Below are 18,867 nucleotides of genomic sequence, written 5' to 3'. Positions count from 1 at the left end.
AAATTTTCTCATATAAGTCCTATTGACTAAATTCACATGCAATCGACTAAATCGAAGCTTGAAATTTTCACACAATCATGATTACATATTCTAGACAATAAACATCACATTCAAACCTTTCGGTGACTCAGTTTAGCGGTCCCGAAACCACTTCCCGACTAGGGTCAATTTTGGGCTGTCACAGTCTCGACCCTCTTCAATTCAACACTTTCAGGGGTATCACGAATTCTAGGCTTTGATATCACAATACCCTCCTTCTAGGTGACATTTTCTCTCATGTTCGGGCCTTTGATGGCTCCCTACGACACTTAACCAACCATTAGGTCCTCGATGGAGCATTTGGCCATTTCGGGTCTCAAAATTACCATAAAACATAGTTTTTCATTTACTAAAGCAAAAAATGAAAACTAAATAAAAATATGAAAAAAAACAAAATGTAACGGGGAGTTTAAATTGACATATCAAATTATGAAAGATCAAAATCCCCCACACTTAAGTCTTTGCTTGTCCTCAAGCAAACAGACGAAACATGCAAAAAGGCGACCCTTGGACTAAATTGGACTAAAAGGAAAAATGGTCATAAAATCTCGAACTTGTATCTGAACTACCTTGCATGCAACCTAAGATTAATGTAACAACTCGGCTTTCAGTAGTGTCGAAAATGGTGATTTCGGGGCACCAAAGCGAGTCAATAAATATTATTTATTTAATATTTAAGGTGTGTACCAATGACACTTTCTTTAAGGTTCTATTTTTCCACACCTATATCATGGTGTGCAAAAGAGTTACTGAAAAATGAACCTCAAGGATACAATGAAGTCCAATGTTTGTCTACGTTTTGCACTGACGAAAACAGTCAATTGAGAATTAAGCGGAGCATAGCAAATATATCAATTTCTTTGAAGAATTTCTGCAGTAATTCTTTATAAAATAATCTAGAAATATAAAAGATGGTGGGAGAATAGAAAGAAATTGAGTTTCTATGTTTTTAGGTATATCCTACAAATGAAATTCCATTTTTATTTATAGGTCTCATGTCTCATCATAGGGACATAATTACCCAAATGGATAATCATATCTTTAACCATAAACATAATTATTAAATAGGTGTCTATTTGAATAATTATGATCTTTTGTTATTAATTAACTGGTATAACTTTTGGTGACAAGAGGCATAATTGATCACTATGAATAATGACAACTATTGCTTAATAACCAAGTGACATTATTTTTTAGATCACTTGTATCTTTTCATTTGTAGCTATTGAAAAACTATATATATTTTAAAAATGTTCCAATACAAACAGTGAAAGTTTAAAAGCTAAAAAAGATGAAAAAAATTAAATGAATGATTAAAATAATTTTTTTTATAAAATTAGAGGGCTAAATAAATCATTGTTACTTATAAATATGATTGAGTGATTCAATATTATTCATTAGAATCGCTTCGAGCATAAATATTCATTATACAGCCTAAATTAGACATACTCTGGATGGAAATACTTTCAAATATAAAAATAAGATTTAAATAAAAATAAATCTAGATATTCTCTGAACATAAATTGTACCAATATGAGACTTGAATATAAACGGTCAAGATTCCAAGTCTTCAAACTTGTCAAATTTGAGTCTAAGTGGAGAAGCAAATGTGAGGAATTCCTGATCATGTTCCAAAAAACCCATGTCTTTGTCGAATAAAGTAATCCATTCTTCAATGGCATTGTGCTGCATAGCTTGCTTTAGAATAAAGCAATTGCTGAACTCATGATTATGGCTATCGACCCCTGGGATGCTAAACAAGGTCGGCTTTCCCAACCCAAAATCTTCTTTTCCATCCAGAGTATTCAACCAACTGCTTAAAGTATAAAATTCTGCATTTCCTTTTGACACCGTTTCTGCTGTTTCACCGAGTTCCTTTGTTATAAATTTAAATCCTTCTTCACCTTGGAGAAGGTCCTGGAATTCACTAGTGACACTTTTCTCTCCTTCTCTGACCAGATAAGCCAGCTCAGTTAACTTTATATCGTTCTCAACTGAGTTATATGTGGAACTTGGCAATAGAGACAGATTACCAATTGAATAATCTGGTAATTGGGCTTTCAGTCTTTGTCGAATATTCACTGCTTGGGATAAAATAGCTGGCTTTAGAGTTCCCGAAGCTGATCGAGCAGCCTGGATGGCATGCTTCCATAGGAATGCACTGAGAGATACAACTCGGGGAGGATGTATCAAGCTGTTGCTTTTGGCTTTGGAAACCAGAGCGACGATTGCATTGGCATCGAACTCGAAACTCCTTGTCTTACGACTGCCTTGGTTAAACAAGAGGCCTTCGATGCTGGTGTTTGGCGGCATGGACTCGACTGGAGGGAAAAATCTCGACGATGCGTGTAATAAATCGGGATTTGGTATTTCACCATTAGACCCACGATTAAAAGCTGCCCAACTATTCAAGAAAACAGAAATGGTTGACGCATCAAAGATCTTGTGACTACAACAAACAGCTACAGCAATCCCACCGCATTCAAAGACGTTGACTTGAATAGCCAGTTGAGGCGCTGTTGAGTTTGAAACATAGCAAAAGGGTCGATAAGGAAGCAACTGGTTCATTGCCTCCAGCACTTCATTTTGGTCAACGAAATCAGCTAAGCGTCCATTCACTCTGGTTTCAACATATGGAACTCCCTCATCGTAGTCACTAATAAAAAGGTTGTTCTTTGTCCGGCCAGCCAGAGGGTAAAACTGATCCAACGCTTTCTCCAGTAATTGTTTTAACTGCTGTGAGACTTGCGAACCCTCGATAAGCGAATCGTGAGCTTTGGCGTAAAATAAGATGAGTGGAACATAATTGATTGGACTCAGTTGGTCGAGAAGCGATAAGTTGAATGGCTTTAAGAGGTGAAGTTTGGAGGAAGAAGGCTTAACCATTTGGCTTGAAGTTAGACGAACCTCCATGTCTGCTACAGTTTGTAATATTTGGGAGATGATGAAACTGAAGTGCGGTTTGTAGCTGTATATGTTGAAAGGTAAAATAAAATGCCTTCTTTATAATTTCTGCCAACCTAAATTATGATATTCCATATTTGCTTTCGACGCCATAGATTTGTCGTGGTCGACTTCGTTTATAATTGCAGGGCCGGCTAAATGTTTTTATCTATTAACTTATCTTACATGATTTATAAAATAAAACTCAATTTGGAGGTCTACTTGGATTTATTATTAAATATGTTGTTTGGAAACCATTTTTTAAAAGGTTGACTTTTTATTTTAAAAACGAAAATGGGAGTCGCCAATCTTTTTTTATGAGGTGTAATCGAATCACTTCGTAATTTGATTATTTTAATAAAATCTTTAATTTATTAAAATAACAATTTTTGGTCTACAAAGTTTAGAAAACGGATTCGGGAGTCGGTTAGCAACGAGGAAGGGTTAGCACCCTCATTACGCCCAAAATTGGTACCTAATTGATTAATTAAAGTCTTGGTGTCGAAAATTAAAAACCCGAAGAGAATTTAAAAGTACGATCCCTCTTTGTATTAATATTAATTTTACCTAAAAATTGATTGAATAAATCGAAAAGTATGCTAAAAACCCTCTCATCTCATGGCAACAAAATGTCACATCCAGTAACTTGGAACACTTCGAATCCTTGAGAATAAGTTTGCCTTTGTTTTTTTTTTTTTTTGGAATCTCATGTATTTTAATTTTAAAAGGATATTCGGGTTATTTAAGTTCGACAAGAAAATCGAAACCCCATAAGTTAGGGTACGATTTCTCAAATCTCCCAAATATGAAACATTGTCTTATTTTGAAAATTTCCTTTCTGCGTATTTGGGTAAAATTTAATGTAATATTAAAAATGATATATGAATAAAATGTTACGCTAATGAATGACAACAATATAAGTGTACTAATAAGCAATTCATAATACATATTACTTTCATAACAATATTAACAATCAAAATAATAATAATAATAAAATAAACAATAACAATGATAACAATAATAATACTAATGACAAAAATATGCGCATGAAATGACAATACCAATTTTTAAATATAATAAAGACAAAGAAATAAAATAAATAAATATGTAAATAAATATAAAGGAAAATATTATATAAAATATTGAAAATAAAGGACTTAATTAAAAATATAAATGATATTATGGGTACAATTTGTAATAAAATATATAAATAAATAGTAATAATAATAGATATAATAATAAACATAGTAAAAGAAAAAAATAAAACAAAAAAAAGAAAAAAATAAATGTATAAATATAAATAAATACAAAGAAAAATAAAAGATTGAAAGTAAAGGACTAAATCAGAATCTAAGCAAAATTTAAAGTAAAAATCATAATTAAATAAATACATTAAATAATAAAATAAAGTAAAGGAATAAAATCAAATGCGCAAAAACAACCAGGGACTAAATAAGAAATCAACCCCATCCCCAAGACACGTGTCTTTTCCTCTGCAGATCAATGAATTGGGGACTAAATTGAAGCACAAAGAAAATCAGTGGTCAAATTTAAGAAAATCCAAAAAGATAACAAAGGGCTAAATTGAAGCGCATCGCAAAGCGGAAGGGCTGATTGCACAAATAACCCATGCGCTAGAAAACACGTGGATCCTAGCCTTGCGGGTCGAGTTATAGGGTTGGAGGCCAAAACAACGCCATTTTGGCGTCTGTGCATTGGCCCAAAACGGCACTGTTTTGTAGGGCCTATTTAAGTTTAAAGAAATTCAAATTTTCATTTTATTCCTCTTTCAAAAAAAAAAGGAAAACTCTCTCAACCTCTCTCAGCCCTCAGAGCTCCAACCACGAGTCTGGCCGTCGGCCACCGTGGCGGTCGCCAGTTACTAGAGACGGTGCTGCCACCCACGGTGGCCGGAAAACTAAAATGGTCATTTTTCTTGGCCTTTCGACTTCCCAAATCCATATATAAGGGTGAGTTTGGATGGGTGGTGCGTTTACCTGTGGTTAGTGTAAAAACAGCAGTGGCGGTAAGATTAGATACTGTAGCGATACTGTAGCGTGAGATAAAAAGTAAGCTAAATGCACCGCACCACCACCCCAAACCCACCCTAAGTCCCTTTTTAAAAAGAAAACATCACAATAGAAAAAATCCTTAGAGAACCCTTCGATTTTTTAAGTTTCGAAGACCCCTTTTCACCCAAAAAATGTCATCTTTCATCGGAGATGACGGTCCTCGGCCACTCACGGTGGCAGATTGCAAAGAATCAAGTGGGTTTTCAGCCTTTTTTTTTTTAATTTATACTTTTTATTATGAAATATATTCAAAAAATAAAAATAATAATAGTTAAAACAAATATAAGAAAGAATCACATTCTGAGTCTTTTTTTATTACTTTTTCGTGTCTGTGAAATATTATAATCTGAATCCGACTTTTATAGCCGTTTATACATATGATTTGTTTTTATTACTCTTTGTTTCTTCTTTCGTTTCTGTTGTCCTTGTTTCTGTCTTTTTCATCTTTTTGCAGGTATTCTTGGAGAGTCAACAACGGGGCAAAAGCCTGTCCTTGCCATTTTGGTGAAACGGCGGCAAAGGCGCATCAAGGAGGGTGTGCCAGGCCTCGGGACGAGGCGCCTAGAGCGATGTGCGCGCGAAGGGAGGAGCGGCGCAGGGGCCTTAGGGTTTTTTGATTTACTGAAAACTTAGTTTAGGCTATCGGGCTTGGACTGTTAAGGTTTTTGTTAGTTTTGGGCCAGTTGGGCTTGTAGCATGTTGGGCTATGGACTGTTTGGTTTTTTTTTTGGTCTTTAGTATTTTGGTTTAAATTTTTTTTTTGGTTTAGTGGGCCAGGAAAATTGGGCCTACTACATGTTACAAGTTGTGGAAGAAATAGAAAAGATAGAGAGTTGGAATGATAACAAAAAACAAACCAGAAAAACATTCTAAAAGAACAAAATGGTTTTGCTTTCATTCAGATTCTTGGTGCATAAAACACAAAAGCCAACTACTACAGCAGTGGTTCATCTTATCTTATAAATCCACTAAGTTATACATCAATGAGATTACACTTGCTAACCAAATACAAGCTGACTGATTAGGTTATAACTGCTCTATCAAACTACAAATTTGTCAAAAAAAATAAAAATGCTATTCTTAGAATATCTAAGAGAATTCTTAGGTATCTAACAAAATATTATATTTATGTTATAATTATTCTATTCTTCTAAACTCTTGATTATGAAGTTTGATGTAATTTAAAATTTTAATGTTAGTTAGAAATAGAATTTTATATTTTTTATATTTTTTATGTCAAAAAGTAAAAAATTTGGAGAAGTTATGTAGATATTTTATTGATTTATTAGGATAATTATCATTCGAGTAGGATACATGTCTATATGCATGAAACCTACCTAGTATGTCATATCCATGAACAATACTCCTATCATATAAATATACAAACATCACCATCTTAGGGGGACAAATAAAAAATATTCAACATGACTAATAGAATGTATACTTCTCTTTTGTTTTCCTATTTTCTTGTTATTTTACTTTCTTTGTTCTTTATTTTATAACATGTTATCAACAAAATCTTGTTGAGAAATGATAGTTTTTTTGTATCAATGATCAAATTTATACTCCATAATTTTCAAGATCTTAGACAGCAATATGTAAAATTTTATAGGAAATTTCTTTTATTTAATTTTTCATATCTAATTAATTTTTTAATTAATTAATTTATGATTAATTATAATTGTTTTGATTAACTTATTTAATATTTATGTTATTAATATGGTAGAAGATTTATTATTGGCATGAATCTTAATTCTAGTTTTTGATTTTTGGATTTATTATCATATAAGCATAAACAAAATTTAAATTCGATAAAGAATATCTTAACTCATAAATATTATTTAAATATATCTACGACTCTCTTATCGGAATTGTGGTCCCTAAACCAATGTTTTTGACACCACTGAAAAATAAGTTGTTACAATACATGTTTTGGTAGCTCCTGTATTAGAATATCCATACATTTGCGCTGCTTTAGTAATTGAAAGGAATATATCAGTAATGTGACACCCAAATAACTCGACTAGGTCATCGAGTTTGAGCTACATTGTACCGCATTTGTTGTCGAGGCAATTACAATCAAAGAGTTAACGATATCCTCTTATTGGCATTGTGTGGATTGATAAATATGGAACGTGGCCATAGGTTGCTAATTCTCGAACGAGTAATTTATCATAGTCATTTGTTGACAGATATCATATTAATTATTACGAAGACACAATGGTGACAATGAGATAAAATAGGATTGTATTAAGTGAACGGATTTGATTCAAAGGAACCAATGATATCATATGAGGGTAACACACACATGACGAGGTCATTGGAAAAAGCAGTTGGATGAATTGGTTTCGCAAAGAGTATATAATAAGGAGTTTTCAATCATAGTAGTTCTTATGGATTGATTCCATGATTAAATAATTGTGAATTATTGGAATGGTGCTTCTAGACATAACTGCAATTACTAGAGCCTAATTGTATATGTCCAACTGGTCCCTCCGCTAACTCAATAAAAGTTTGATCGGACTGTATTTAAATCAAAAGAAACTTCTACAACTTTGGAAATAATTTAATTGAGTTGATTTATTAAACGTGAAATTAAATTATATGGTCATGAGAATTGTTCAATTAGAAATTTGGATTAAAAAATTTTCTTGAAAATTTAATTTGAAAAATCTAAGTGATTTTTAGAAAAATTAATTTTGATCAAGTAAAATTAAATTAATCAAAATAATTAAAATTAATGTGATATTTTTGAAAATTAATTTTCAAGTCAGACAATTGGCCCAATGGGTAATTGAACTTAAAAATTGGACCTGATATGGTAAATTGGGCTCGGGAGCCCAAGACTAAGACCAAGACACAAAAAATGGTCGAATTGGGCTCGGTATGTGAAACCAAGCTTATGGTCCAACCGGTGACTAGACTGGACCAGTTAGATTGTCACTAACCCGGACTAAACCAGCTCGAGGTGCCGTAAGGGTGTCGCACCTACATCACCGGACATGGTAGTGTCAGCTGTTGTGATGGCGGCGTTCCGGTGGCTGATGATAATTGGTCTTCGGTGGTTGAGCATTGGAAGAGTTACACTCCTATTAGGACTCTACCAAAGAATTTGATCTCAGATTAACTATTCTAAAAATAATATTATTTTAATAATTTAATATTAAATTAAATTTAATGTTTATCTTGTAGATAATTATTCTATTATTTTAATAAGATTTAATATTATATTAAATTTAATATTAAAGTTGTAACCCCCATACCCATATCCCATACCGTGACGGAATACGAGGCGTTACCCAACTTTAAACTCAAGCTTTCATTCATTCCGAGTTGTCGAAACTCTATTCAATTTTGAAACTTATCAACATAACTTGAATATGGGCTTACGAGGCCCAAAACACACATCGTAAATCATTCGGGACCATTTCGGGCCCTTTTTCCAACTATAGAAAAATGTCACTTAACAAAAGGACACACGCCCGCGTGGAAGGGTAACACGCTCGTGTGACCATTTTGACATGGTGGTGCTGATGGCCCGTGTGACTCACACGGCTTAAGCACTCTAAGACACGCCCGTGTCCTACACCCGTGTAGAATTAATTTCTAATTCACACGTTCAGGGGTTTTCACACGGCCAGACACACGCCCATGTCATTGGCCTGTGTCCTTCACACAGCCACGACACGCCCGTGTCCTATCCTGTGTGCAAAAACATGGACATTCTGTTTCTGGCGTCAACATGCTAATAATGTCACACGGCCAAGGCACATGCCCTTGTGCTAGGCTGTGCCCTCCACAAGGCTGAGACATACAACCGTGTCTCTGCCCGTGTGTTTATTACCATGCATACTGACTTGAAATATTTACGTGCAAGGGGCACACAACTGGACTACTAGTCCACACACACCCGTGTGCCTACCCGTGTGGACAATATAAGGCTATTTACCAACCCTCATTACCCCCTTACATACCTAGTTTCATACACATACTAACCAATACCAACATAAGCACAATTCATATAACCAATTCAACCACAATAGGCATTCATTTAACCATGGTAACTCATCTTTTATAAATTCAAAATGAATATTAACTATCATTCAAAGCTTAATACAAATTAAAGGGTTTCCAACCCAAGCCAACACATTTGGCCAATTCTCAAAGACACAAAATAATAAAGTCTAAGTCCTATACATGCCATATTCAAAAATATAAATCCAACTATACCGAATGCTTTGGTTGATAGTGTGATCGATATCTCTGACTTCTGGAATCCTTGAGCTAGTTAGGCGGCACTGTAAGGAAATGAAAAGGAAAGAGAGTAAGCATAAAGCTTAGTAAGTTGTATATAAATAAGTATACAACAACAATTTATCCATAATCAACATGCTCATAACACCAAAGTAGGCATAAGTGTAGCTTACTCAAAATCATCCATACAAATCACCTATTATATATACTGATCTCATATCTCATATGTACCAATTAGGTACCTGTACCATTCACCACATGGTTATACTTTCCTCATTAGCTTAAAAACATAACGTTCACCGTTGAACCATTTAGAACACTACTGGATATTCATTAAGCATCAAACGTGGGTAAGGTGCCGATGCCATGTCCTAGACATGGTCTTACACTGGCTTATATCTCAAGTTGATGCCATGTCCCAAACATGTCTTACACTGGCTTACGTCTCGAGGCCGATGCATGTCCCAGACATGTTTTACATTAGCTCTTATCTTATTGCCGATGCCATGTCCTAGGCATGGTCTTACACTGGCTCTCATAATGTGGCCGATGCATGTCCCAGACATGTCTTACACTAGTCCACAAACAAATGACCCAAACGTCATGGCATGAATATTCGATTTACTTCTTAAGGATACAATGAAATTTCCACTATCTCAATTATCATTATACATTCTCAATTTCACAACCAACAATTCATGCTATATTAACTCAATACAATTCAATACATACATTAACAATGTAGTTGTATTATTTACATACAACTTACCTCTAATTACAAAATGTGGCGACTAGTCAATTTAGTCGATTTGCTTGGCTTTCCCCCGGTCTAGGCTCGAATTCAGTATTTCTTGATCTATAATAGCAAAACATACTCATTGAATCAAGAATTAAATTTAAGTAATTAAAAATTCACATCTTCGATAAAATGATCATTTTGCCCTAGACTTTGACATAATGACCAATTTACCCCTATGCTCGAAAATTATTTTTTATTGAATTTCTTCGTATCTTAAGCCTATCTGAACTCTTTTTACTCTTATAGCAACCCCAAATTCTCTCTATTTCACACATTTATCATTCATTTTACAACTTGTGCAAAATAGTCCCTTTAGATGTTTTCATGGTAATACCTTTCACAAAAGTTGTCTATTACACAACTAAGACTCATATTCTTCCATAAAATTTCAGAAAACACCCTAAATGCTCTCATGGAAAAACCCTAGAACTTCAATCATTTTGCAAGATACACCGCTCATTTGAAAGCTAATGTTACAAAGGTCTCAAAAATACAAATATCTTCAACAAAGGGTATGAAAATCACTTACTTGTGAGTGCTTCAAGTTGCTGAAAATTTTAAGCTCTCAAACCCCTAATTTTTTTTGAAAATTCAGTGGAGAAGAGGATGGGAAAAAGATGATATCTTTTCCCTTTATTTTATTTTTAATCTAGTCAAAATTGGTCACAAACTCACCTAATTTTGACAATTTTGTCTCCTCATTGACTCTATGGCCGGCTATGCCTTCTTCCAAGGGTCTATTTGCCTTTTAAAGACCCCAAATTTTGGTTCTCTAACTATTTAACACCTTTAGCTATCAATTTAAGACTTTTACACTTTATGCGATTTAGTCCTTTTTCACAATTGGGCTCATAAACGCTAAAATTAATTCACCAAATTTTTCATGCACTAAAATAACCATGCTATGACTCTATTTTGATAATAAAATAATTTCTCTAACTTCGAATTTGTGGTCCCGAGACCACTATTCTGACTAGCCCCAAAATCGGGCTGCTACAAAAGTGAATAAGTTCAATCATAGTTGAACTCTCTAAGCTCTCTCTATATAAAAAGAAAACTGAGTAATTATTTTTCACACATTTGAATTCAAGAGAAAGTTGTAGAGAAAATTTTCAAAAGAAGTTATTTTAGAAAATTTCTGGTGATATTTTTTTATTTACAAATTGATTCAAAAGTTTAGAGAAATTGTGAAATTACCCTACTGGTAAGTTTTGTTAAATTTTTTTTGATTCGAAGCGAGCCCACACTCAACAGACATGAGTTTGAGGATAGCGGAGAAGACTACTAGGTTGAAGCGCTCATCCTAGATGAATCGAAATGTACAATTTTGATTAAGTGTTTATTACTTTAGATATCATAACCAAGACATTATTTTGAAAAAAAATTAAAAAATCTATTTTCTCTAAATTTATTTTCTGTTACGTTTTACAAACCTGTTTTTTCCAACACACGTTATGCTAATGTACAAAGACTTTTTTTAATAGTAAAAAATATATATTTTTTAATAAAATGACCAATTAACTATTTGATCTAATGTATAAATATTAATTTACCTAGGGGTGAAGCTAGAACAATTTTGTAGGGGGACTGAAAGAAATTTTAATTTTTTATAATTTTTAAAGGATTAAGTCAAATTTTTATAATTTTAGGAGGTTACAGGGTAATTTTACTTTTACTAATTTAAAATTTTTAAAAAAATTAAAGGATTTAAATAAAAAATTTTCAAGCCAACACTTAGATTTACCTCTAAATTTACCTATTTTTTTAATTGAGAGAACAAAAAAGAATTAAATTAATAATGAAAAATCTTCATGATACCTTTATCTCTTCTGCGTAAAGAATTAAGCTTAAATCTTCTTCCCTACATATAATTATAATTATGGTCATAATTGATAATATTAATTCAGAAATTGCAATGTAAATGATGAAAATATAATAAGCGATAATGCATATAAAAAAGTAAACAATAACCAAAAAAGAGAATAAAGAGGACCCACTGATGAGTTGTATCCAAGCTTATCCATATCACTATCTCAGTCAACTCTTTTTCCCCTCCTTCTCTATCCATATATTCACCCATTTTTTGTTCTTTGGATAATAATATGTCATTTTATTATATTATTCAACGAGTGCTTCCCTGGTTTACCAGAGGAAATCGGAAACGAGTGCTTGACTTGGTTTCATTATTCAACTCACAGACTCGCAGTTCGGGTTTGTCGACGATGGCAAGAGCTTCTCCAAAGCAAAGAGTTTTACTATCACAGAAAGCGTAACGGATATACCCAAAAAGCAGCTTGCTTGATTCTGTTACTTAAGTGCGACTCCGATCCTGATGGGTCCAAACCAGTTGGTCCCCCAAGATATGGGATCACCGTGTTTGAACCCGTAAGTGGAACCTGGGGTCGACTTGACCCGGTCCCTAAGTACCCTAATGGGCTTCCTTTGTTTTGTCAGATAACGAGTTGTGAAGGAAAGATTTTAGTGATGGGAGGGTGGGACCCAACGAACTACGAGGCAGTGCGGGACATGTTCATATACGAGTTCACAACTCAGAGGTGGAGACAAGGGAAGCAGATGTCGGAAACTCGATCCTTCTTTGCAGCTGGTGAGTTGGACGGACGCATTATCGTAGCGGGTGGTCACGATGAGCACAAGAACGCTTTAAGAACAGCGTGGGAATATGATGCAAGGATGTTTGAGTGGAAAGAGTTAAAACCGATGAGCGAGGAGCGAGACGAGTGTCAAGGGGTGGGGATTGGGTCGGAATTCTGGGTGGTGAGTGGATATTGTACGGACAATCAAGGACAATTCGAGGGGAGCGCCGAGGTAATGGAGTTAGAGACAGGTCAATGGGCCAGAGTAGAGGAGGCTTGGAAGGCTAGCCAGTGCCCAAGGTCTTGTGTCGGAGTTGGAAAAGAGAAGCAGCTCTTCAGCTGGGCAGACTGTGATTCGGCAATACGAGCTGGTGTTTGCTCGGTCCCCTTGGGAGAGTGGACATTTGTGTCTGGATCAGCTCATCAGGGTGGTCCAACAGGGTTCTTTTTGGTTGATCAACAAACTGGAAAGTTCAACACCATAGACGGAATTTCACAACAGGTTTCTGGCTTCATACAATCCGGTTGTTGTGTAGATATCTAAGCGAAGCTGCCGTGTTCAGTCCTTTGGTGAGCAAAAGCTCACAGTAACATGTGGATATAGTAAAATATAGCATGGATTAGGCAAGAGTATAGCATTTGTTATCATCACCGCATCAAGGAAATCTAGCGGCATCATGATAAGAGTGTATTTCTTATTTCTGTATTAAATTTCGTGACATGAATCTGTACATTACCCTTGCCTTGTCTGTATATACTTTCTTCTTCCACTTCGGTTTTTGATTTTATGAACCGCAAAGATTAATGGAGGATCCAATGGATTTCTCCATTTCAAGCAGAAACTATAGTAACAACTTGCATTATATGGCATGATGCCACCACATCAACTCTTAACCATTACCCAAATCAACATGTCATCACAGCCACAGATTTGGGTATGCCGACAAGATTAAAAAAAAAATAGAAAGCCTATCCGTAGGCAAAATGGGCCTACCCAAATCCCAACTCGGACTCCAACAGAAACAAGCATCTAATTACCTATCCAAGAAACGACACTGATAAATGAAAAATCTCAATAAAGATCATTTAAGGATGGCGAGCATTGTCAGCATAGAATATTCAAACAGCATGCTTATGTTTTAACTTTATTACTAGCCATAATCAGCACTAGAAACTAAACAATCAACTTTGAAGTCACTCATATACTGCTGATACAAACCTAAACTTAAATCATCTAGACAATTAACGTGGAGAAATACTCCCGGATACATACTAACCCAGCCACCTTCAAATCAGTCACCTAGAATAGTCCAAACTTTGACTCCTGCTCCTACTAAAGCTCCGGCTTGGACTCCTTGAGCCACAGGGTGACCTCGAGTAAGACCGTTCTCTATATCTCTTATCTCCAGGTGAAATTGACCTGTACAAAAAACAGAAGGCAACATCAACAGGACAATTCATAAAACATAAATGCTTAAAACAATAAGAACATTGAACAGCTGACCTTGAGTAACGTCTTTGCCTAGGAGGAGGAGAATAATAGTATGGACTGCGGGAGTAACTTCGAGCATATCTTGGTGATCGAGAATAACTTGGTGGAGAGCGCCTATAAGCCCGACCACTTTAATTAATATCATGAGCATAATTTACCATGTAATCAACATAAAAAATATGCTCTAATAACACACATAATTTCTCTAACCAGAAATCCTTAACAAATACAATTTTTTCTCCTGTCTTCCTAAATCCCTTTATGTCAACATCATCTAAGAAAAGAGGCTAAAAAGTAGTGGGGGTAAAATATGAGCAATGCAAAAGAATCCATTCTCACCTTCTGCGTTCTCTTGCCCTCATTTCTGAAGGTTTCTTCCTGTTTTCCTCAGCAAATACAACAGTAAGTTCTCTTCCAAGAAGAACATAGCCATCCATATGATATTTTGCATCAGCAGCATCAGCAGGATCTAGATACTGGACAAATCCAAAACCACGTGGTTGCCTGCATCACAAAAAAGGTAGCTCGCATAAACATAGCATAAATATATAAAGGTACTATATTGCAATTCATCAGCCAAACATGCTCATTGATATTCAAAATCACAACAATGATCTTGACTCCAGAGTATCACAAAAATCATGATAGCAAGTTAATGCTTCATACAATTTAAGTAAATATGATTATGCTGCTGCTAACCTTGTGGGAGCCAAATTTTAATTGAGTTGATATTCTTCAAGACTTGCACTTCTTCACAATGAAATCAAAACCAACTTCCTTCCAAACTTGATGTAAATTAAGGTCATCGTGAACAGTTTTCATTAGTTGAAAGTGTCTTCAACAGAGTACTCTAATACTTCATTGGTGTCTTCAACACAGTACTCTTATTACTTCGTTGGTGTCTTCAACACTTTCAATAAAAAACATCCAAATTCCCATAAACCAATGGACATAATAAAGAAACAACCCCATCACCCAAACACTCATATGAGACAGGATGAAGACACACAAGTTGACACCATCAGACACAAATACACACTGCTTTACCATTTGTCAGTTACCTATAAGGATTATACTTACCCAGTATAATAATCCCGAGGCAGGTAGACATCCTTGAGGCGACCAAATTGCCCAAAAGGTCCACGCAGATCTTCTGGCCTGCAAATGAGACATAATTAGAAATTGGCTCTACAAGAAAAGTTTGATGAGACTAAAAATTTTTACTTGTATCAAGACGATCATGTTTATTTTAAACAAAAGAACAAAGATGTACACTAGGTTTGGATTGGTGAGCAAGGAAAACAAATCACAGCATAAATGTAACACCTTTAGTTCTCCTCAAAAACCTTCGCTCTTACTTATCCCTAGAATTTATTTTAAAACAAAACCATGAGAGCATTAGGATATTGGATTTGAGGAAATTGACAGTCTGACGCCGATAAATACGAGGGGATGGTACAAACCTGCAGTCATGGCGAAGGTTCCGAACCAGAAGACTGGTGGGGAGATCTCTACCACGACCTCCATAGCGACCCCTAGGGCTAGGGCTACGATGTCGCCTCCTTCCATAATCCCTTGGTGGCGAGGGACTGTAACTGTAACTTCTACCCCGCATCTGCAACAAACCTAAGGCATTTAATACTCACAGAATTGCTTTTAACCAAGATTAAACTGGAAAATTTTCGAGCATGGAATTCAAAGTAAAAAGAACAAAAGAGAGAAACCGGGCGATTCCATGCACAGTGCAATAAAAAACAAAAGAAACGATTAAAAGGAGCCTGAAATTACCAAAATCCTGTTTTCTCTTGAACTTAGAATCAATCCCAGTCCCAACCTAACTTTTCTCCCAATAAAATATTTCTATAAAATAGAAATTAAAAATAAAAATATCTGGGAACTACAAGGAACATAAATTACAAAATACATGCAAAAGAAAACAAAGCCTTCACCAAGAGATTTACGAAAAAAATGAAAGAAGATGATACAAAAAAAGAAAAAGAAAAAAAAGACGTAGAATGAATTAAGAACATACAGCTACGAAATCGCAGACGAAGAAAATCCCAACCTTCTTTGATGCTTTTCTCTTTCCTTTGGCGTTTGGTTGTTAATCACGGGGTACTTTAGATTTTCACCGACCTTCTAAATTGGAACTCCAGAAGCTTCCAGTTACTTTCTGAGGCCTCTCTCCCTGCAACACAAACCGCCCACGTGTATTCAAAAAAGAAAATCAACGGTCGGACGCCATTTAAGTTAGTTTGATCGGGTCTATCATGAATCTTTGATTCAACGACAATTTAGCCGAGGCCTAAAGGCCTTTTTTTTCTAAGGCCTGCTTAAATCATGTATATAATATACATACATTTTATAATTAGGTTTAATTTGGTAGAAGAACATGCCTGATATCGAGGATGGCATTTTTTGGAATCCAATCAGATGAAGTTGGTGGGATGTATACTTACTTATTTTTATTTATATGTTTATAATTCCGTATGTTTTATAGATTCTTGATAATTAAGTCCAATTTCATATTTTTATTTTCTTTTGATCATTTCAATATTCGAACTTGATAATTAGATTTAATTTTTTTTTAAACTTTGATTTTGTAAAAGTATGATAATGTAATACTTTAAGATTGTACCATGTTATCACTTAAATTTTTTTTAAAAAAATTATTCTTTTATTTTCAAACTATATATTTTTAAAATTTTTTAAGTTATGATATGACACAATCTCATGATGATAAATCACCATACTTCTACGTAATCCAAATTTAGTTACAAAGTGGACCAAAACGGTGCAAGTACTAATATAAACCTAGTTATCAAGTTTAGAGATCTAAAATTACATTAACTCCTTTTTTTTATAACAGTATAATAGAAGTTCATGGCCAACTAACAAGAACCTAGTTTCAATGACACTCTTAGCCATTCTATTCGAGATTAGATTATCAATGAAGTTGAAAAAGACTTTTTGAAAATTAAGATTGAAAATTATTTTTTGAAAAGATAAAATGTTTATTTTAAATATTATGTTGTAAAAAAAAGTGTTTAAATGATGTTTGAACTTGTTAATATTATAATTCGTGGAATATATATAATCTTAAATTATACTAAAAATATTAAAATTTAATATTAAATAATTAATATCATGGAATATAACAAATCAAATTATAATAAAAAAATTACAATTGATTTCAATGTGAAATATTCTTATTTCCACATTTATTATTATTGTTGTGTTATGGTATGTTATTATTATGTTGATATTAATAAATATTTAATTTCAAATACGGTTCAAACACAATAAAATAATGAATAAAGTACACTAATTATCACTAAACTTTGATTAAATTTATATTTTAGTTACTCAACTTTCAAAATTTACAAAGTTGTAATTAATATTATTAAGAAATGACTTGCGTGTCTTTTGTATTTATTTTATTTCCATCTTTTTTTTCTTTTCCCTTTTTTCCTTCTTCATCCTGTTCTTCCCCAAATGAAACCTTAGTCATCGCCTCTCGTTGGCTGTTGGAACCAAAACTTAACATGTCTGGTTTCTAAACAAATCCTTTTGCTAAGCCTCAATCTTTGTTTCTCATATGGATGAGGGCACTAATTAAAGAGACTAAACCAAAAACCAAATTGAAAATTGTTAATTTCTAAAACAAAATAAAAATTGATTAATTTTCACAATTCATACGAGTCTATAAAAATGTTTAATGCAAATTGGAAACTGTTAATTTTAACAATATTGTTATTAACAATTTATCAATTTTCATAACATGTCGATATAAATAAAAATCTAATTTAAAATTAGCTCGAGTAACACATTTAGGAAATACATTCAGACACACAAGTGTTTATCCAAAAACCAAACATAATGAGGAAGACGTAAGTGTCACAGGCCGCAGTTCAAAGCCCATGACCATTGTACACAATGAATCCCATGAAGGTCTATCATTGACATGGGGATCATTTGGCCCACAAGAGTTGGCCTAATTCAAAGAGTTGTTAGAGAAGCTTGTTAGATTGAAGCCTGGGTGGCCCAATGATGAAGATATGACAACATAGGCTACCTTGATAAACAGGGAAACTAATCTTAAAAGATTGAGTGAAATCATATCGTAACAGCCTGTTTTAGGGCCAAATTGGGACAGTGGTTTCAAGACCACGAATCCGATGTAGAAAGATTATTTTTATTATATTTTTATTGTCTACAGTTTCATGGAATTGTTTCGTGAAAATTTCGTTTGAAAATTTTATCGATTGGGCACTTAATTTAGCTAAAAGGACTAAATTACATTAGGTGTAAAATGTGTGTTCTAGAAGCTAGAGGTGTCTAATTACTATGAAATTTTAAATTGGAGGTCCTTAAATGGTAATTAGACCACTATAATTTAAGTTGGACAAAAATGGACATAGATGGATAAAATTTCAAAGTTTTAAGTGAGCGGCATTTTGGTCATTTGGTAAATAAAGATAAAATTAACTAATAAAAAGATGTCATCTTCCCCAATTTAGTCCCCATAGCTGAATTTTTCAATGGTTTCCATAGCTAGGGTTTGGCCACTTTCAAGCTCGATTGTAAGTCAGTTCTTACCTCGTTTTTAATGATTTTTATGTTCTTGAAGTTATCTTAACCTAATCTAGCTATTTCAAGGACTAATTTGAAAGA

General features: G+C 34.0%; 3 protein-coding genes across 5 annotated transcripts; 1 reads left to right on the top strand and 2 right to left on the bottom strand.

Moving 5' to 3' along the window:
* Positions 1–1,593: 1,593 nt before the first annotated feature.
* Positions 1,594–2,952, bottom strand: LOC107947870 (stemmadenine O-acetyltransferase). The gene has a single exon (XM_016882378.1). The coding sequence runs from the start codon at positions 2,950–2,952 to the stop codon at positions 1,594–1,596; it is 1,359 nt and encodes a 452-aa protein (XP_016737867.1).
* Positions 2,953–12,204: 9,252 nt separating this feature from the next.
* Positions 12,205–13,471, top strand: LOC107948473 (F-box/kelch-repeat protein At2g44130). Its single transcript, XM_016883030.2, has 2 exons — positions 12,205–12,376; positions 12,562–13,471. Exon 2 carries the CDS (start codon positions 12,592–12,594, stop codon positions 13,243–13,245), a length of 654 nt encoding a protein of 217 aa, XP_016738519.1. The 5' UTR covers positions 12,205–12,376; positions 12,562–12,591; the 3' UTR covers positions 13,246–13,471.
* Positions 13,472–13,764: 293 nt separating this feature from the next.
* LOC107948474 (serine/arginine-rich SC35-like splicing factor SCL33) lies at positions 13,765–16,565 on the bottom strand. Of its 3 annotated transcripts, XM_041111335.1 has the most exons (7): positions 16,226–16,398; positions 15,982–16,053; positions 15,657–15,808; positions 15,274–15,351; positions 14,533–14,697; positions 14,206–14,307; positions 13,765–14,121 (listed from the first exon to the last, which is right to left on the bottom strand). In XM_041111335.1, exons 3-7 carry the CDS (start codon positions 15,806–15,808, stop codon positions 13,998–14,000), a joined length of 621 nt encoding a protein of 206 aa, XP_040967269.1. In that variant the 5' UTR covers positions 15,982–16,053; positions 16,226–16,398; the 3' UTR covers positions 13,765–13,997. The 3 variants fall into 3 exon arrangements, with proteins under 3 accessions (XP_040967269.1, XP_016738521.1, XP_016738522.1); XM_016883032.2 differs by lacking the exon at positions 15,982–16,053 and having other exon boundaries at positions 16,226–16,565; XM_016883033.2 differs by lacking the exon at positions 15,982–16,053 and having other exon boundaries at positions 16,259–16,411.
* Between the last annotated feature and the right edge of the window lie 2,302 nt (positions 16,566–18,867).

Source organism: Gossypium hirsutum, chromosome A04 (genome assembly GCF_007990345.1).
Source record: "Gossypium hirsutum isolate 1008001.06 chromosome A04, Gossypium_hirsutum_v2.1, whole genome shotgun sequence".
Classification (NCBI taxonomy): Eukaryota; Viridiplantae; Streptophyta; class Magnoliopsida; order Malvales; family Malvaceae; genus Gossypium; species Gossypium hirsutum.
Note: the sequence above shows the minus strand (reverse complement) of the source record. Positions and strands in the feature narration are given on the sequence as shown.